This window comes from Chaetodon trifascialis, chromosome 13 (genome assembly GCF_039877785.1).
Source record: "Chaetodon trifascialis isolate fChaTrf1 chromosome 13, fChaTrf1.hap1, whole genome shotgun sequence".
Taxonomy (NCBI): Eukaryota; Metazoa; Chordata; class Actinopteri; order Chaetodontiformes; family Chaetodontidae; genus Chaetodon; species Chaetodon trifascialis.
Genome location: NC_092068.1, coordinates 7388293 through 7410376, shown reverse-complemented (window position 1 = coordinate 7410376; position 22084 = coordinate 7388293). Strand labels below are relative to the sequence as shown.

The 22084-nt window shown below is 41.9% G+C and overlaps 1 protein-coding gene across 1 annotated transcript in view; it reads right to left on the bottom strand.

Moving 5' to 3' along the window:
* Nucleotides 1-258: 258 nt before the first annotated feature.
* Nucleotides 259-22084, bottom strand: part of LOC139341535 (adhesion G protein-coupled receptor A3) — a 154071-nt gene continuing 132245 nt past the window's right edge. Inside the window, exons 17-19 of the mRNA XM_070978090.1 lie at nt 14090-14235; nt 4736-4831; nt 259-4445 (exon numbers count right to left, since the gene is read on the bottom strand). Of these exons, the coding sequence (XP_070834191.1) occupies nt 3020-4445; nt 4736-4831; nt 14090-14235 (1668 nt within the window). The 3' untranslated portion in view covers nt 259-3019. The remainder of the gene's footprint in view (nt 4446-4735; nt 4832-14089; nt 14236-22084) is intronic.

The following is a 22084-nucleotide window of genomic DNA, read 5'->3' as shown; positions in this document are numbered from 1 at the left end:
CACACGCACACAGCAGCAGTCAAGCCTGCTATCATTTGAATTCCTCCCCTGTGGTGGCTCCGTAAGGCATCTCAATCTCCATCATGCCGTCAGAAGAAATAAACACATTACGGCGAGAATTGAGAAATAAAAACAGGCTTTTTCTTTCACTCACATTCATCGTCATCAGCGTTAAATGCACTCTCTGCACACACGTGGCAGACACACACAAACACACATACACACACACAAACCAAAGATGCTCTCATCCATTGCATGGTGAAAAAATACATTTATTGGAATCTGTGTCAATGTAGAAAAAAGTGAAAACTGGCTTTAGGTTTTGTCACAGTACCACAGGTGAATATTCCAGCAGCCGTCTGGTGAGCTGAAACTAAGTCAGCAAGCTTGTTTAGGGCAGTACATCTGCTACTGATGACAACAAAGAAGTTGGCCTACAGTGGCCTATGATACCAAACACATCGCCTCACAGACACTGCAAAGCCCAGGCTGCTCCTAAAACACACCACCAGCAAATACACATGTTGTACAGCAATTAACCTAGACCAATGTTCCCTCAGTTTAATGTGGGTTTAGCAGGAGAGGCTGGTTTGAGATGTTTTGTTGTGATACTGTTACAAATCCCTTTCCAATAACTAGAAAGCCAGGGCCACTGACTGCACGCATCTACGGTGGCTCAAAGGAGCCCATATTGTTTGATCAATTGTGGGCCAGTGTTTTATGACTCATAAGATGGGCCCATAACATCCCATTTTGTCCTAGACCCTGGAAATAACTCCAGTGGCCCTGTGCAAAGCTATGAGGTTCATGCATCATCCTTGATGTCTCCTTTCACTATTCAAAGCCTACCGTCCAAATAAAGGGAGTATCACATTGATGTTGCTCTTTTCTTGTCTGCAGAAGTCTCTTTTTTAATTCAAATACTTCTGTCTGAACACACTTTTCTATAATAAACAGACTGTGAGGGACCAGTTCTATTCTGGCAGGCCAAATGTTATTATTATGGATAGTGCATTTCTAGATCTGATATGACAGGATAAGTCTCACAACACACGGCGAGTCTGCATACTTTATGACATCAACTAAAACTGCAACAGAAAAAGGCATTTGAAAACAAAAAGGACATTTCTAAACTCAGATACTGAGTATTAACATTGAGAGGTCAGTTTTTTTTTCCCATACAACTTTCTTTACATATAGACTTTTTTTATTCTTAAATATCTTAAATCTCATATAAAATAATTAATCAGAAACTGGTTCTATATACACAGACAAGAGTGCACAAGATGGATAAAGAGATGGTGTGCATGCCGAGAGCAGGGTTTGCTGTGAGATTATATGCGCTGCTTGGGTGTACATTTTTTTAAGTTTGGCTTTTCTGATGAAATGTAGGATGGTTTTGTCTGGAGTATCATACTCAATATCATTCATAAAACAAACAAGTGCCTCTCAGTCAATACAGAGCCTCTTCTCCTCTTTTGAGTAGCAATTCTTCAAAGAGAATGTGACCTTCATAGTAACAAAAAAGAAAACGATCCATACTTCAACCTTGGCCTCTCCTGACACAAGCTATCAACCAAAGCAGATCCAAGAGCATTACGATTTTCTGGTCTGGATTTTACGATAAACCTAAGCTTAAAGCGTCGTCAAATGGAGATTACGAGTAGGAAATAATACAGCATTTGTTGGGAACTAGGCTTAATCCAAGAGTGTGAGAAAAATGACACATGGCAAGCTGCAGCAGTCCTATCAGGTCGAGGCAAATATGTTCATGGAAGAGCATTCATTTACACTATTAAAATATAGCGCACAGCTACATAAAGCAAGGCATGCATGCTTTGTAGCTTTTAAGAGAGAAATTAAAAATAAATAACATATAAAGGGATTGCATCTGCACTCATTTCTGCCATGTGTCATTTTGTGGCTGTAGCTAAGAGTGGGTGAAGTTGGCTAAAATGTTTTATTAGTTTTAATAAGAGGGAAAATTATAGGACATTGGTCACAGGCAGGTTTCCCAAATCAGCTTATTGTTTCTTCTATAATCACATTCACATTTTTTTCCTAAAACATGTGAGTGATTTTAAAAAAGTTTGATAGCCTGTGCGAGCTGAGCTGAGGAGAATAAAAAAGCTGCACACTAATTTGGCAATGAGCTCGCTGTGAGGACCTGGCTCAGTGTTCAGAAGAATCGCACTGGATCCAATGACTCAATGACATCAGCTCTCTTTTCACAATGGCCACACTGTTGCTGTTGATGCTGCTGTTATTTACTTCTCTCCAGAAAAAAAAGGAACACAACAGTGAAGACAACATACAGACAGCACGATCAATACCAACCTGGAAGAGGATGCCTAATTTCACTTCTCTTTTTCTGTTTCTCTGAATTTTCACAACTTAACTGGCATCCACACATCTCTGTCAAGCGACAGTATCTGTATATTATTTAGAAAATCTCTAGCAGATATTCACAGTTGCTTGACTGAATGGCAAAAATACCGGTGAAGTCTAAAATTGCTGGTTTAGTTGTCTAAAACATGGATGCCAAAAGTACTGAAGGTTCACTGTCATCGTGGACTATTTGATGGATTCAGATTTCAGAAAGTGTAAAAAAATCTTGCAGCGTGTTGCCTTTGAGCACTAACACACATATTCATACATACAACCATTCATTTTCTTGTATATATAGAGAGATCTGTAGTAGTATGGAACAGTGGAAATACCTTCAATTACATCTGATGGCATGATGTGACACACATTTCACAAATTCTTCTTGGTTTAGAGAGATTCTGTTCTGTGTATGGAGGCTCTTCAGGGAGCATTTACGAGATATCTGTACAGTAAAACAGCACACATAAAAACATGAGGACATTAAAATAAAAACATCCCACGCTGATTGTGATGTTTAAAATGCTGTTCAATTCTTTTTTTTTCTTTTTTGTATTCTAGAAAGGGAGGCCGGAGTTTATTTTTGGCGGGATGAGGCACGGCTGCCTATTATCCCCTGTTTTTCCTACCCGCACTACACAGTAGTTTCATTCTTCCAGGGTCCAGTGCGTATATTCCCTGTGCTGTCCGAGGTGTATAGGAGTCCTTCGTGGAGGCCCCCCTTTAGAATCCCATTCTGATTGGGCGGGTTCTGGGGGAAGGATTGTCTGCGCGGGGCGTGCATCTCCAGATGATGTGCTGTCATTGGGTCCTGCTCAGCCACTTTGCCGCAGCCACACAGGAAGACGCCTGTGTCGCCAGCCTCTGCCGGACACAGAGAAGGGAAAAGGTCTGCCTTGGCACAGCAGATATGCCTGTGGCAGGGATTATGGCATGCCAGGGCCTCGTGCGTGGTGGCTGCAGCAGCGTGGCATGTGTGATGCCCATCATGGTGGCCTTCGTGGGCCAGATGTGGACAGATGTGGGCATGGCGCTCATGTGTGCTGTGGGGGCTGTCTGTGTGTGAGCTGTGCACGCTGCCTCCATCCACGCTGGACGGGATGTGATAGGCGTACTCCCTCTCACTCCCGGCTCCGCAAGCACCGGCCCCGGCCCGGCGGCTCAAGTGACGGCCTTTAGTCCTGGTGCTGCTCTTTAGGCAGGGGTGCAACTGGATCCCTGGCCGGTAACCCTCTGGGTCAGCGTGTAGCAGCACATGTGTAGCTGCTGGCTCCTCTTCCATGAGCTGCTGGCTATGCAGGGCGGCGCAGCACGGCGTCACAGGTGCCAGACACGTCACATGATTTTGCGAGGATGGAAGGGCGGCGTGTTTACAATGACCTAAACTGCCGTGACTGCAGCTTATCAGTGCTTTTCCCTGACATGGTGAGTCGTGGTGGCAGTGGCTGTGACCATGGCCATGCCCAGGGGTATCTCCATTCACGTTGACCTTGGGCCGCGCTTGAGCAGGCCCATGGGCACCAGAGCAGGCATTGGCGCGTCGTCCGGGACAACAGGAACACCAGCAATGCCAGACATCATCACGCTTGGCGCAGTGATGGATGAGGATGAAGAGGCCAAGGGTGACGGAGAAGGCACCGTAAAGGCAGCTGAAGATCATGTCCAGGAAGTGACCCTGCGACACGGCCAGTGCCCCGAAAGTCCAGGTAGCCAGGAACAGGAAAAGGGTGAAGGCTGCCGTTCGTAACTGAGCCTTGAAGGAGTGCTCATTGGCCAGCAGCGCGGGGTTGATGGGAACACCAGGGCAGCCGGCGGGGCAGTGGCTCCCACTGGGTGGTGCTGCCAGGGCCCCAGGCTCAGCTCCCTGGTGGCAGTGGGTTGGCACGTCGACGGCGGCTAGCCTTTGCTGCTCCTCCGTCAGCTGTTTGAGCTCGTACTTTTTTTCGGGGTGCCGCCGCAGCTGGATGAAGGTACAGAGGAAGTAGATGCATGTAACCAGGACAATGAAGGCCACAGGGCCAAAGAAGGCTCCCAGACTGGGCTCCCATGCCATCCAGCAGCTGCAACACACATGAATACCAGTGCATTGTAATACATTGATTTATGTTCACATTCATTTAAATCAGCGGATCCTAAATGATACAAATTCTATCACTTGTTTTAACATGTTTCCAGTGAAACCTTTTTCTCTGCATACGGTATACTGTACACACAGTTCAAACAGCATTAATATAAGCATGTCATATGTATACACATAAATGAAGGTTTATTTCTGAAAATAATTAACATCTAATGGGGAAAACACAGGGTGTAATTCAACCTTGAGAGCAGAAGCAAATCTTAGACTTACTATGGCGCTTGCTCCCCACTGCCATAGTTGTCTATATTGACGGCTGCCGTGACCCCGCAGATGATGAGGGGCACTCCACCACTGACCAAATAAAATCTGAGAGGCGATAGAGGGACAAACAGAGGCAAAGAGAATAAAAAAGTGCAAGAACATTGCCATGAAAATGCATTTACAATTCCTGTATCTCACATCTAGATTGCAACAGCACACTATCAAAATATGACTCAGAAACAGATTTAGACACATGCGAGAGACAATAAGAAAAGATCCAAACAGACAAAGTGACAGATTAGATTACAGACTTGTGCAGTGAGTGAAGCTCTTGGTTGACCCCGAATAACTGCGTTAGCTCTCCTTTCTCCTCTCCTCAAATATCACCGGCCCCAAAAAATCAGAAGACCAACGTGCTACTTCTGAGCTTGTCAATGTGTCTGTGATCGCTCTCAATGGGCGCAATCACACCTACAGTTTGTTTTCTTTGCTGCAAATCAAAGCGTGAATTTCACTATGAAAACAAATCTGTTTCCTGTCAATGTAAGCATGATTAACTTGTCAGCGCTCATTGCTGCAATTTACAACATCTGCTGTTCACAGCAGCTCAGGAGACGTGAAGAGAAGCCTGGATTTGAGAAGGGGACACTAAAGACTGAACAAACAGGTCGGGAGAGCAGGCTCTGTCCTGGACTGCCCTCTGGACACCATCGAGGAGGTGGATGAGAGGAGGCTGTTAGCCAAGCTGACATTGATCATGGACAACCCCATCCCCCCCTGCATGCGACAGTACGGGGCTTAAGCAGCTCCTTCAGTAACAGACTGCTGCATCCAGTCTGTAAGAAAGAACGCTACCACAGGTCCTTCATTCCACCAGCTGTCAGACTGTTTAACTCCAGCATCATGTGATGTTTTCCCCAATTCTACATCATAAACCTACAGTTTTTTGCACTACTGTTATTTATGCTAATACATGCTCACATTATCCATTGCATCTGGTGCAACTTTTAATTTGTTGTATATTTTTTCAACTGTGCAATAACACTGTTTCTATTATCCATATGTGCAACAGTATTTCTCAAGTACAATTTCAACATATGGCACTGATAGTTTTTCTCATAAGAATATTGGCAATAGTATTTTTATGGGCAGTGGTATTTTTAATGGAAATTAGTATTTTAATAATCTGTACATGAATGTACATATACATAGTTGATCTTTTATTCTGTATCCTTGATTCTATTTATCTCGACCCTTTTTGCTTATTCTTGCTTATTTAATTTCCCCGGTGTGGGATCAAAAAAGTCTTATCATATCATATCATATCATATCATATCATATCATATCATATCATATCATATCATATCATATCATATCATATCATATCATACTGTATCGTATGAGGTCTTATCTTATCTTATCTTATCTTATCTTATCTTATCTTATCTTATCTTATCTTATCTTATCTTATCTTATCTTATCTTACTGAATGTAAAGTCAGTGTTTCTTCCCAAGCATCAGACATTTCTGACAACAGTATAACATGGACATAAATTTTAATTTCAAGACTGTACCCTCATATTAGTTTGGCATATTTTCTCCTTCCATACAGACGACAGATACTTTGAATGGCACACCAGCATACAACAAACAATTCATGTGGGTAGGCTTATGCTTTCAATAGTTCTCCTCTTCTCATATAAACCATACTGAAGACTTCATAAGCTGTTGTAATGATTTTTTTTTCACTGTCTGAAGTGTGGATCCTTCACAAAAACACAAAACTGACTTCGTAATGGCATCACTGTCCTCAGAACCAGCTGTCCTGTGTGCAGCACAGGATCCTTGAGGCTCACTGTTATCAAAAACTCAGTGAACAAACCAGATCTTAAATAAACTCTATGAGGAATATACAGGTACAAAACAGCCTTGTTGTTATGTATTGATTCCTTGTACACTGTACCTTTAGACTTTTTCAGCTCTCTGTTTTGTCTGTTGTTTGTTCTTTTATATGAAACTTGTTTGCTGCTGTCTTGGCCAGCGTTCTCTCATAAAAGAGATTTTGAATCTCAGTTGGCATATTCCTGGTTAAATAAAGGTTAAATAAAATCAAATAAATAAAATATGCTCACAGTGACACTGTAAAGTTCATCATGAAAGTGTGCGCCTTGAAAGATTATTATAGATGGTTAACAAGGCCTTTATAGGTTAATGTGGGAAAGACAGAAAACCTGACTCTTTGCAAGACAGGAAAACTCAGAGCTGCACTGCACAGCTGCAGCCGAAGTCTGATAATCACCACATCTCTCGGATTCACTGTGGATTGTTACATTTGATAAATCTGAAGCTTGTCTGTTCTGTAGAACAGACTCGTACAGTTTGCTTGTCTGTAGAAAAGACTGTAGAACAGACAAGCGAACGACATCTAACATGCTTCAAAAACGCAGATGCTGACTTTCAGCTGCACATTTGTCTGTGCATCATTGCTGCTCAGCATATTACACGTTCCTTCAGAGCGCTGGTTGTGAGCATCCTCAGATATTAAAAATGCACGTCTGCAAGACGCAATTAAACACATGAACAGCAAGGGCAGTGAATCAGAATGTGAAGTAATGTCAGCTGCAGACTCTGAACGAATGACAAGAACAAGGGCAGAAAGTTTTGATGAGAAACTAATAAGTTGCTGCTTTCCTAACAAAAACACTACTGTAACCCCCTCAACTATCGAGGAAAGTATTCTGATGTTAGCTTGGGATGATTCAGCCCTGATCTGCCACCAAGTGAAAATACTTTTAAATTCTTCAAGTACACACAAGCACCCAGACAAGTATCACAGTCCATACATATCATGAGCCTTAAGAATCCCCTGCAGAAACAAAGCTAATCCCCAGCAGCTCCCTCTCTGCCCTGTCCTTGTCCTCGCTCTCTGCACTGTCATCCACTTTCCTCTACAACATTGTGCTATTTCCTCTTCCTTCCTGTTCAATCTCAACCTCTGTCACTGCTCTAACCTTTCCACCACTCCATCTTCCTCCATCTTCATCCTCAGTTGCCTCACTTCCATCCCTTCTCTCCCAATCTGTCCTCCGTCACACAGTGCCCGTTCCAAAAATTCAATTACAATCAAGATGTTTGTCTGGGCTGGTTGGCGAGGGGTGGTTGGGTGGTTGGAGGGGAGGCGAGGGGGGGTTGGGGGTGGCGGCATTACCAGCCTGTCACTGTCTCTGAGTGGAACGGTTCCCCCAGGGGACTCTCCTTCAACAGAAAGCCATTTACACACCCGTCAGCCAGATAAGCATAAATGAGAAGAACTAGTGGATGGTAAAGCACCCTGTGCTTTATAACCCTCATTCGCTTTTATCCCCTCTAGAAAAGCCTGTTTGTGTTTCCTGCAGCTCCTCTGCTCAAGAAAACACATGTAGTGTACATGCAAAAAAATATATGGCACGTGTGATCAAATTACTGTCTACATGCTCCCCCGTTTTTATGCAGGAAGGCACTTCTTTCCCATTAAAATTCTTGCCAATGCACTTGCTCTTGGGTGAACACACACACACACACACACACACACACACACACACACACACACACACACACACACACACACACACACACACACACACACACACACACACACACACACACACACAATGCCTGCACTCTGACACACTCAAGCACTTTTTTTGGTTGCCATTCTATTGAAGAAGGCCTTCAAACTCTAACAAAATGGCTGTGTATGCAGAGTTGTGCTTTTGAGTGAGTTTAGGAACAGCAATCATCTGATATAAATAGACCCTGAAGTGCCTTTCAGCCAGCAGCTACACTGTGACTCCCCTCCCACCCTTGTTCCTCTGCGTATGCACTGTCCTCTGTTTTGTGGCTATGAAGTGTCCTCTCTCTGGACCTGGTCCAGGATATGCATAGCTGGGGACAACTGATGGCCATACAGCTCCAGCAGAGGCCAAATGCTTTTGGGCAAGGCTGGACTATGCAACACTAATGTATGCACCCCTTTAAACAAAAATCTGTCACGTCTGAATGCCCTTTAATGAACAAGTGAGCTCATTTCAAAGCAATAGTTTTGTGAGATTTGCTTATTCATTCACTTGCTGAGCGTTAAATAAAGAGATCGACATCACTGCTGTGAGATGTGAAGTTAGTGCCAGCAGTCGGTCAGCCTAGCTTAGCATAAAGACTAGAAACGGGAAACAGCTAGTCTGGCTCTGTCCAAGGGTAACAAAATTTGTCTAATAGCAATCCTAAAGCTCACAAATTAAGATATTATATCACATTTAATCTGTAAAAACAGTTTCTTGGCTGGGCACATATTGCGACCCTATGGACACGGTCAAGCTCGATGTCTAAGCGAAGCTAACTGAGAGTGGTGTCATTCTCATCTGACTCAGCATTTCTCAAAATGTTGAGTTTTTGCTTTAAAGCTGCAACATGTAGCGGCCTAGTATTAACTTCATGTTCTTTCCAGAGGAGATGGGCCATTTTATGATTTTAGAGAGATGTTCCACCTCACTAGACCATTTCATTTTTTGAATACGCGTATCTCATAGGTTATGCATCACCAGCCACTAATACTAGCCATTTCCCTTTCAAAAGCTTAGTCTAAAAATAGCTCTTCCAAAAACATCCATAACCAGAGAGAAGCAGATCTATGCAATATTATTCTATTCTGCATCTCAGACTGTGCTTTTCAAGAAGTGAATCTGGCTCTTTGCAATTATCAATAACGACGACTAGGAAGACATGCTAGTGGTGACATTCAACACATGTTGGAAATTCTATACTAGAGGGGAAAAAGTGTTGCTTTAGAGAAATAATCTGCACCCATCCCACAGGATGACTGTCACTTAATAGTACGAACAGAGGCGTTTAAGGTGTGAGGTCCAACACAGTGCAGCAGACTTCTGACAAAGGTCAGTGTGATGGTCTGCTGGATATGCCATCAGATGCTGTCAGCAGTGGAGGGACAGGCAAAGAGTTAGATGAGGAGGAATAGGGTGGCTGTTGGGGGGGGGGGGGGGGGGGGGGATGCTAGGAGGAGAAATTGATTTGTCTCCAGCTGCTAAGTCTCATTGCATGAGCCTGTCTGACAGGGAGCATTACAGTCAATCACTGTGGATCAACTCGACTGCTGCGCCACACGATCCCTTCGCCTGCCCCCAGACAAATTATCTCATTCACAAGCGGTGCATGATGGGAGAGCCTCGAGAATGTTCCATATTAAAACCATCCAATCACGCAGGTGTCTGAGGATTTGTCTTGCAAGGAAAGTGCTGCTTATAGGTTGAGGGGATCCTTATCTGGTGGGGTCCTTATCCCCAGTGACTTTAACTCTGCAGCAACTCTGCAGGAATGCATTATTGAGCAGATTGCAGTTTTAATAACGTCAGACATATGATACAGCTCATTCATAGATTTTTATAGATATTAGTTTCAGGGTGATAAATGTCCATGTGAGTGCTGCTTGTGCTACAATAATCCTCTAAAGCACCCTATAGAAAACAAGTGGGTAAGGTATTCCAGCAGGGTTCATATCCAGTGCAACTCCCCAAAATTTAAATTCTTTTCTCCTGTGGGGTCATCCACTGTATCTTCAAAATATTTCATAAAGTTCAAGAAAATTCAAGCAACTGAAACGGCACTTGATATTTTCCAGCTGCTTTCAGAAAATGACACTCAAAAACTGAATACAAGATTAAATGACAAACAGGCATTTGTTATGGTTAACCTTCTGTTTGCCTCCGTATCTCTGCTCTTAAACCTTCCCTTAAAAGGATTTCTAGTTGAAGCTTCTGGAGTTCAGCCCTGCGGCACAGTTGCAATGTGCAGAAGAGCTCACACAGCACCTTCTCCCCGCAGAGGAAGAGCGCGGACTGTATGTGTCCAAAAGCCGATCCTCTTAAACATGCCAAATGTTGTGAGTAAGCAGGAAAGGAATGACATGGAGAATGCGTGGAAGAAAAAAATGACAAAAAGCAGAAATTCAATCTGATGTGTGCGTCTCAGTGAGGAGGAATTAAACGGGTCAAAAGGTTAAATACATTTAGATGTGTGATAAAGCTCCTGGCTGAGCAGCCTCCTGGGTGATTGAGGTAATTGGGTAGTAATAGCTTTGAGGTGATGCCATAGTAACAGGTTGTTTTAAGTCAATCGCTTCTTCATCCTTCCTCCTCCTCCTGACATTCATCTGCCCTCCATTCTTTTTACCTCAGAGGGTAGTAAGACGCCTCAAACTGAACATCTGAGCAAAGACATTTACTACACACCCAGTTCAGTCATTCCAAATATTATCCTCTAACAAATGCCTGGTGTGTATCAATATATTTCAGAAAATATATAAAAATGACAAAAAAAAATCCAAATCATTGTCAGGTGAGGGCAGTTGTGTCACATTTTGTGGATGATGTATGTCTACATCCCCATCAGATGAGCTTAAGCATGCTTATCCTACTTTATTTCACCTATTTATGCATTTTAGGTAATCATTTCAACGGTTTAACTGTTTAGCTCAGTATTTTGAGTTTCTTGAGTTTTCTGCTCATTTGCTAACTAGTTTTGATGCAGATGGTGCAGCTGAGCATCATAGCTTGTTTATTGTGACTATTAATTTACTTGAGATGAGTATCATACTAATTTACAGTCCTATGGATGCTTGTTTTCATTCTAAACACAAATATGTAATATGATTTTTGCAAATTATATACTTTTTTTTTTTTTTCTATTTTCTTACAGTTAATACAAGTACAGGTACACATGATAACGATGATTAATTGGGTATTAAAAGCCACAGGTAATGGTGATGGCAACGCTCATGGTGAGCGTTGCCATCACCATTACCTGCGAGTCAGTTCTCCACAGCTCCCAAAACCCCATCGCTGCTTTATTTAAAGTGCCTCAGTTAAACTGTTTTTGAACTTCATAAGAATCCCAAAATAGAAGACCAGACAAGCTCAGCAGAGAAAGACGGGAAAGCTCCACTGAGTGCTACGGATGAGTGACATTAATACTGTAGTTATTCATACTAAGTTAACTGATATCGAGAATGTTATAGAGAGACCTCAGACAGATGCTTGTCAGTCTTATACAACCCATCTGTCAGAGTTATTGTTGCTAAGCAGCAGTTTGTACCTTGAATGAGCTAAAAAAGACCTAAATTTAGAAGTTTGACTGATTAAAAGGAATCCACTCGACTCCTCCAATCTGCAGCAGTTAGCAGCCAGAGATTGGAGATTAATTCTCACATTAAATGAATCATTACCGTTTGAAACCCAAACTTTTTTCCTCATGGCAGACAGTGACTCAGATTAAAAATGTAATTCCCTAACATGAGAATTACAAACATGGGAGAAATCCAGAAGGAGAGCCAAATGGTATAAACAGGAAGACCAGACAACTATGTCACCACAGAGTGAACGAAGCCAGATGCTTAAAAGAATGCAAACTAGCCGTGGATGTCTGTGCAGAGAAACGTGTGCTCATCTGTGTAAAGCTACTGTTGTCCTCTAAAGGAAACATGAGCCAGCAAACTCCTGAAAAATACACAAGATAGCATAAATCAACAATGTGTTAAAATACATAGCTGAGTACACACTCCACTGCGTATGAAGGCAAGAGAAGGACAAAGTAACCTGTAAAATGCACACAACACTAAATACACATTTAGGCCACAAATTTTGAGATCTGCAATTAAAAAAAAAATAAGACGTTTCACATTTCTATGGTAAAAACTTGCTATGTAGCTTAAAATCAGTGGTGGAAAGTAATTAAGTATGACTTTTCAAGTATTGTACTGTGGTATAATTTTGAAGCACTTGTACTCAGAAGGCAATTTGAGGGAGGATGAGGGGAGATATCATCCCTCTTGTTAGCAAAATAACCAAATTGCATCCCCCTTCACCCCCCATTCACCTGTCATCCCTCCCCTCCATCCCCCAGTAGCAGAGAGTGAAGGGGCAGAGGGGTTTTTTGGTTTAATTTATTAGTCTCGTCTGCCTGACTCATTGATTCTTATCTGACAGAGGTTTGTGCAAGTTAGAATCAATGGCCTCAACCAAGGCTGTGAAATATCAGTCGCCTAACTGTGCTGCGTATTGATAAATCCATGGAGCTGTCCGTGGTGCTGAGGTAGCAGACGGATTTGTAATTGTGCCTTTTTCCCTCTGTCTCAGCCTTCTGTCAGTTTTGTCTCGGATCTATAATCTTTTATAAACTATATACTCTAAATACTCCAATCTATACTATAATGTAGCTAATATACTTTACAGAGTAGTGTAACCTTCATGATCAAAGTGACGACTACCAATGTGTATTTGCAGAAGAGTAAGAGGAACACACACAGACACACTGCTGCTTGCAGTGTTCCTGCAACATTGCTATCAAATTTCCACCATCATTCAGCAGCATCTGTGCTGCTGAAACACACCCACAGACCAAGCTTGGGAGGTGTACATGGGTGGGTGTTGGTTGGTGATGTGGGAGCAGCGGGTGCTCCCATTGGGCCATCCCCGCTGCTAAAATGTAATAAATCACTGACTGCTTGTACTTGACCACTTCCATTAAATGCTTGCTCATACTTCTACCTTTCAGATGGAGCCACTAGTTTCTTTTCAGATTAAGATTTTACATGAAAAACATATGACAATCTTTAAATAAAATACATTATTATAGATTAAATGAGGGGTCTCCAACAGTTTTGGCTGGTGACCCTTTGAGGCCACTTCTCACATTTCAGCTTTCTGTGAGGTGTTAGCAAAGAGTGAGTTCACCTTTAAATTTCTCAGATGGTTTCATTTAAATAATATTTGTGGGATCAAGAAGGTAAAACTCTGCACTCGATCACAAAGAACACAAAGATTCAGTTCAAAGAAAATGTACATAAATTTGTCTTATATAACTTTTTCTTCTGTCCAACCCCATCAGCGATCTAAAAAAGTAATTTATGTGATGCATTAGTTGCACATGTTTTTGTTTTTGTTTTTTTTGTCCATAATTTTGAATACTGAACCTTCAAATATTTTTTTCCACCTTAAAATAAAAACTGGAAGCTGGGACAGGAATAGCCTGTAATTGTATAAGACTTCTACTTACATCTCACAGTCTCAGTCAGGTCGTGCACTGACAAAAAAATGAAATAAGAAAGCAAATAATTGTGCAGTGGAGCGGCCCTTGGCCTTTGATGATACACACACAGCAAGAGGCAGTAAGAGTGCAATAAAAATCAAAAACACTGCTCACACACACACACACACACAGAGGCACAAAAACACGTGCACACGTACACTGGTGTGCGTATTTTTCCATCTAGAGGCAGTCAGGGTTGAGGAGGGCTGCGTAGGCATTTGTGCTTACCTCAACAGGGGCTGTCTAGGGGGCGGAGGCGGGTCACCATCTTGGCTCTGCGGAGGCTTCTTGGTCACCTGTTTATAAATGTTCCTGGCCGTCACCCCGAGCCACAGCATGGTCGACAGAGAGGAGTAGTGCAGCACGACCCCGACCTGATATAGGGTGAAAGAAGGTACATCAAGTTATTTCTTTGACTTTTATGAACTTTGCTTACTGTACAGCATGTCTCTCTGAAAAATGTCAGACTTCATTACATTCCTGTAACTCAAAGAAAAGATGTTCAGGAAGAGCTGCCACTCCTCTCTCAGAAACATCATCAATGTCAATCCAAGGGTGTCTCCACAGACATTTTCCTTCTAGACCTGCCTGTTTTGTCTTATCCTTCACTAAAAGACAATAATACAAGAATGGGAAGACAAGTTCAAAAAGTGCTATTGAATCATCAAGGTTGTTTGGGATAAGAGCATTATGGTGAGGTTATACTTGTGGATACTGAGCAGCTCCTTATCAGTTGAGTTAGAGGACACAAAGTGCGCACTGTGAATAATAAATCTGAATATAAATGACAGTCACGTTGACAACTATCAGCGCGTGATTGTTTTCCAAAACACACTGTACACATATCTCCGCTCTTCCTCATTTTAATATTCATGAATTGTGTTTGAATGAGGGAACTGATCTAACTTTGTTTAAAGGCTTTGCCAGCTCATAGAACGAGTGGAGGGACAGGGGTTACAAAAAAAGAGGGAGAGACAAAGGAGAATGGAGGGGGGAAATTAAAATGCACTGAGCCTTTTCTCCACCCAGCCATTCTGTTCATGACGTACTGACAACCTGAGATATCCAATCAAACAGCATCTCTCCAGCCTGATAGGCCTAGGGACCGAAGCTAGTGTACCAGAGTCCAGATGCTAATTGGAAGTGTCCTTGAGCTGCTTAGAGAGCAGAGAGCGGGTGGTAAGTCAATCACTGCTGCAGAGTCCGCACACTTCAGAGCTTCATTAGTGCCAAGACCAGACAGAAAGGAAATGTGTTGTAATATGGCAATAAGGCGGGAGGATGGGATCTCAAATGAACAAGAATGGGACTGTAGGGTGGATGATTAATGTCTTCACACATTGTTTTACAGTTTCATCTTCCTGATCAAACAAACATCTAATGTGGGAAGCATAAAATAATACAGCCATGTTGTCCATCTGGCGGTTTGTCAAGATATCTCATGCAGATCACATAAAGCAGACTGCACATCAAGCATGCAGTAATAATCTGCAATTAACCCATTTAGTCCCATTTTTCAAGTTGGATATGCCTCGTGGAAGTCTCTAGCATTGATATATTACAATGAAATACTGTATAAAATGTAGTCCAAGTTTCTCATTGTGAAACTAGCTTGTGAGTCACGATACAGGGACTCTAGCTATATACATAAATTTCAGTGGCCTATCCTATGTATCCAATCTCTTTGGTAATTTAGATTGACATTAGGTCAGGTTTTGGACATCCTCACTCACAAAGAGCCCTCAGAGGCAACTTGCAACAATGCAATTATCTCCCTGGTTGAAAGAAAGCCATTCTAAGTTCCTGTCAGAGTGGTGGGTCAGATCTTGACTGTGTGGGAGAAAGTGGCTCTTTACCAGTCAGCCCTCTCAATTCACCAGCTGACAGTTCTGGTGTGAAAATCACAGTGTGGTTAGCAATAACACTCGCCTCACATTACCTGTTGGAACAACCCTGCACAGAGATAGTCAATGAGGCAGTCAATACAAGCCAAATACAAAATCCCATGATGAACACACCCATGTATTTTAGGCTAGTGAGCAAGCAAATAATGATGCCAAAGCCAAAACCACCATCGTCCTCCAACAACAAATGGGAAATCACAAAATGCCAGTCAGACGAGAAAAAGTTCTATTTATTTATGTGCTGAAAATAACACACATCTACATTTTCTCGACACAAATCCCTCTGTAAGTGTCTGAATGACTGTTCTTTGAGGCATCTCTTCTGGTGGAGGTCAGCCAAGCGTTTTACTTTGACAGCGGAGACCACCGTTCACATCCTGTCGCCTGCTAATAACAGTCAATGTCACTTTCACCTAACCTGAAAAATAATGCCATTTCAGTTAATCTTCCAACTTCAAACCTTGACTGTAGTGGTAGCAGATTAGAAAACAGTCATGGGAATCATTTTTATTTTGAAAGTCATCCTGCTGATCAGGGTTTTGGATCAGAAAACGCTTGTATGGGATGTTTTGAAAGGAAATGATAAATGGCCTGTTTTCTCACACCCCTTTTTGCTGATCTTCCACTGAACTTGTCATACATATTTTTTTCACGAGACTGCCAGTCTATATAAGCAGGTACATACCTGAGGAAAATGTTGGATTAACTGAATTAAGCATAGATGAGATCTGTAATTAATCAACCCATGGGAAGGTTGATTAGGACAGTCTACTAAACACAGTCGCATTTTGATATTTTACTATTCATAGTTGCTGTGTGCTTTCACCTGATGTGCCTTTGTTGGTAGACAATCTGCGTAAATACATAATTTCAGTGAGTGATGGGATCAGTGAGCAGCACAATGACGGCACAGTTAACAAAACAGGAGCTGGAATCGGCCCCAGAAAACCTGATCAATGTGTTCCCATTAAGCCCCCACAGCTCCTGTCACCTCAGCCTCCCTCTTTTAGATGGGTGTCACTGTTGCATAAATAAATGAAACTGCACACCCACAATCCTAAACGAGCGGTTTGATTCAGACTCATGGAATTGTGACAGCCAAACAGTAATTTTGAACAGTTTGCATACACATGGGGCCATTAAAACAAATGCAGAGCAGTAAGCTAGTAAGTTAGCACTCTAATGTGTCACATCACAACATACAGTCGGCTTGTTAGCCATTGCTAGCTAGTTAGCTTTGCGGTGCTTTAAGGTAAGTGCCCTTTCATGTTCACCTGTGTAATGTGACAACGATGTCATGTTTAATACAATTAAATCCAAAGCCCTGAAAGGCAAACCATCATTAGTTGAGTGCACACACAGACATATCGCACTGTATTCAACTGAACTAGCATGGTTCAGTTTTAATAGTTAGATAGTGCTCTGAGGATTATGATCTGCAAGAAGCAGGAACCATTACACATGGGTGGCAGGTAGGTTTCTGTCATTTCAAACGGTCTTTTCAGCAGTGAAGATAATTTATCACTCAGCTGTAGGAGCATTTATAGAAAGTCGTTTTAAGTATTTTTCATCCCTCATGTAGAGGATAGTTATTTCTAATAATGAATACAGTAGATAAATTAAAGCATATTAATAATATATTTTTAATATATAAATATAAATAAATATTTAAAAAAGTTGCTCTTGACAACTAAAAGCAAGAATAATCATAAATACATCATTTGTTCAGCTGTAAGGCGACAATGTGTTGGATAAGAAGAGGGGGAGCTACTCATGCATAGACTACTTGTTTTTGGAATTAAAGGCTAATTTCTCATATCTGAGTTTAGAGTTTTATTCATTTATTCTGTGACAGCAGCTGCAACTAAAGGTGTGTGTGCGTGGAGACGCTATGTGCACCCAGGTTATGCTAATTCTTCTTGACAGTTTGCTAGACCTCCAAAAGACATAACTACATCCAGTACAGCATTTTTCAATACTTATCAAGTCAAACTCCTCAGATCTTTGCCCTAAGTCTCAAGTCTTCACCCATTTGAGGCCGAGTTGCACAGCAGGTGAGTCCAAGTCGAGTTGCTAGTTCAGATTTTTGCGACTCGAGTCCAACTTGAGTCCAAGTCTAACGTCTACAGCTCTGGGGTAATGCAATAGAATTCAACAGCAACATAAACTACAGCTCCATGAGGGGAGGATTTATTGCAGGACTGTTGTATTAGCATTCATTAGTAATCAATGGGCAACTAAGTGTATGTTTAACCTTCAATATTTGTGTGTTTATCAGTAGAAAGAGAAAATGTGAATTTTAACGATGAGAAATGAAGAAATCTCCTTCAGATGTCCTTCATTTAACTCATTCATACATTCTGCTCCTTTTTCTTTCATTTCAAACAATTCCAACATAATCATGAAACATATCAGATGCACAAGAGAAATCTGAGATGTTCTGTGACAGCTGTGTGAAACAGTTACCTGATATCACTAAGCGCCCCAAATATCATTCAAAGTCTGCCAACAGTGTAAGTCAGTGTAAAGAGAGTGAGTCAGGCAACACTAAACAGTGCAATGATGTACACCAGTAAAAACACAAACACTACCAACACTGTAAAATAATCCAAAAACAGTGTAATAACTGGAGCAGACAGTTAAAGAGTACAAAACAGAGGAGTGCAGATGGCAAGCTCAGGGAAGATTTACCAGACGGTAAATCAAATTGCCAGGAGGAGAAAACTGTACCTGGTTGCATGTTCTAGACCTCAAATGTTCAGTTAGTCAAAAGGAGTCAAATTCTAACCTGTTAGCTATTTAATTGACGTGTGCATCCGACCTTTTTCTTCTGCTTTATACTCAGTTTTTGGATTTAGACTGGCCCCTCTTAGCTTGAGTGAGGAGTAGAATTTTCTGTAACAATAACACTGTCAGATGAATTGTTTGCATATGCTAACAGTGCTAAATTCAAAAGTCCAGCTGTCTTCTATGGGCATATTCATTATATTGGCTCCCTACTGTTTTTGATGCATAAGTAACCAGTCTACCGGAAGCCTTTTACATGTGGGGAAATGAGCTCAGGAACACTCAAATTGGACCCATTGCAAGCACAAAGCAAATCACTGCAGATACTGTAATGTCTAGAGCTTTTTTTTTTTTTTTTTCCTTAGCGTTTGCCGTCACAACTAATTTCACAGTGGCACACTAATGAGAAAATCCTCTGTAAAGCATCTTTAAGCTGACAGTTGGATGTAACCTCAGATCTAGGCCAACATCCTTAGACAAGTTCTTTGCTAAATTAATGGGTTATTTAACGGTGGTCAGACTCACTGAACAATCAACTGAGATCCACACTTTGATGGTCTGAGGCAAGGTGAGGTAAGGTGAGGGGATATACTGTATGTTGTTCCGCTGCTTAATACAGGCAAACAGAAACTGTGGTGTGACAGCTGGGGTGTTGCTCAAATCAACGACAAAACGAGCCTCGCTGGAAGAGAAAGATAGAAATAGAGATCAGAGATGACTTTGACTTAAAGACGTCGGATGCTGCATAGCGACAGCGCCACAGTGGGCGGGGAGGCGGTGCGAGACCGAAGAGTGGCATACAGATAGAGAGAGGGAAAATGAGTGCGGGATGCAGGTGGAGATGGTAAGCGAGGAGGGTGAGGGGCGGAGGGCTGGGTGGGGAGTGCATGCTTGAACTGCTGCGAGAGCTGCCAGAGCTAGTTTCAGAGCTCCTTGAAGTTCCTCCTGTTGGAGGGAGAGCATGTACTTATGTGTCCCCCTGGGAGGAGGAGGGAGGGTGTGTGTGTGTGTGTGTGTGTGTGTGTGTGCATAGAGGGGAGGTGGGATGATTGGGGGGAGTACAGAGAACTCAGCAGGCACTGCGTGTATGACTGTGTGCATTTGAATGTGTGTAGGCCAATGTTGTGTGCGCCGTGCGATCACACATCTCCTCAAGCAGTCCTGTAATTATCCCAAATTGTTTCTGGTGGGGCCTGCTTCGATCCCAGTGGAACAGCAGACAATCTGGGCTCCTGCCCAATTCTGCAGAGAGTCGTCCTGTTAGCAGTGATTGGGTAAAGGAGGAGCAGCGAGAAACACCCAACGGCCCTGGGACAAAATTAGATAGATGAATGAATGCTAAATAAGTTAAAGAGCAAGAGCAGGGCCAACTGCGTTACATGGCTTTGTCAACAACACCTGGACCAACACCCACTGAATGACTCAGGTTTTTTTAGGGTCCACTCCTCTAATAAGACATAGGCACACCATATGAATAGCATAAGCTGTAGGCAATGGATTTATTTATTGTTAATTAATCATGTAATAATGCTGTATAGATCACAGTAGTAAGCATTTAAAAGCAATAGCTTTCAGTCATTGTGAGAAGTCCTTTTGGACGGATCTTTAATGCATCACAACTTCAACGAACAGTTCAATCATTTATATTTTAAAAAACAGAGAATATCCAAACCAAAATACATCAGTTAACAACTGATTAAACTGATGGATCACTGTAGTCATTTAACAATGAATTATTGACATTTATAACTGCAGGTCTCTGATGGCTTATTATTACACAGTGAAAAACATATTACCAGTTATAAATGATTTACTTTATGATTAGTCATCAACTTCAGTAATAAATGCTAGTCAGTTAATAAAACTGGATTCTCATTTTAAATAAGCAATCATGAGCTGTTGAAGAGCTGGAAAACAGAGACAACACACCAGCCACATGATGTCTTCCTACTGGTCGATAAAGCATTAAAGCAGCTATAATCCATTTTTTTTATAGTAACAACATATCAAGGGACAGTGTGAAAACAGACATGTGAGAGGAACCTATGGAGAATTATCATCGGACTCTGCCGCTCCTCTCTGCTTTATGGAGCTTTATAGGGAGTAGCAGCCAAAAGTTCCTCTTAGTAATTGCTTAATTAATTAACCATCAATAAGGCCATTAATCACAACTAGAGTTCAAGTGATACTGGATTGTTGAGGCAATATTGATAGATCAATTACTATTATTATTATTATTACTATTATTACTTCAGATATATTTGGCATTTCTGTTCTGCAACTTCTTGTTAATTTTCAGCCACATATTAGCTGATATGCGATTTTAAAAAATGCCAACTGTTAATATCAGACTTCCAAATTATTGTTCAGCTCTAGCCACAACTTATGAACCCTTAACAAAGCATGTCTCTAATTAATTTAATCAATACACTATGTAAACAATGGTGAGGAGCATGAACCGCATTCTCAAGCTCAGCAGAGCGACAAGCTGAATTGCTACTATATATGGTGAAGTTATTAATGTGATGTTAAACGGCAGGAGCAGGTAGAGTGAGAGAAGCTGCATTTCACGACAACACCAGCCATTTTGTGTCAGCTACAGTCGTGGAGGAAGACTTGATGGCTGTGACACCAGTGGTGACTTTTTAAAGACTTCCCTGTCAGTGAGCCGGCTGCTCGGCAGCTCAGGCAAAGCTGGCTGGCATGAAATATGAGGCTCTGCATTCCAGCATGTAGAGGTGCAGTCTTTACACGATGGAATAAGGGGCCACCTAAAGTGCTCGTGACAGCAGGAGAGGAAGCCGAGCCCCAAACGCGCTGCAGCTCACAATAAAGGGAGCAAACAAGGCCCATTGATAGAAAACAGGAAGTGAGTGAAGGCGGTTGAAACGGTGAGTGAGAAGTAGAAAAGCGGTGTACATCAATCTCTTTGTGGCTACATACAGTAAATGCCTCCCTGCTGAGGTGAGCTGACAGTAGAGGATGCTCTCCTCCAGCTGATATTTCATGCTCACAACCTGCACAGGTCCAACCATCAATCAACTGGAAAGGAAATCCACCAGGACCATATGGCTTTCCAACCATGTGAAAAAGTTAAAGAAAAAAAAGATACATATTATTTTTTATTCTCACTTTCTCTCTTTTTGACACTGACTCTTATCTTGACACAGACTTTGACTTCCTCAAACACGTGCCATCTCTCATCTGTCACGTCAAAATGGTTTTGCTGTTTCCATCAACAACAAACTCCAATTATCAGCAAGGCACAAATAACAAGAATCTTTTTGGTGTTCCCAGTTCCTTTGCAAAGCTCTATATTCTCTATTTAAAATCTACATTATCATTCCATATGCCTCCATGTTTGTGCTATAATAGCCTAAAAATAGCGAGGTTCCAGCAGGCGAGAAAGCTTTTCTCTGACCTGTTTCCAAACCTATCATGACATCCCAAATGTCCCTCCTCAAGTTTGGCTCACTCATTCATAACTGTGGGCTGCAGAGATGGAGGCATCGCCCATGTGACCACACATTGA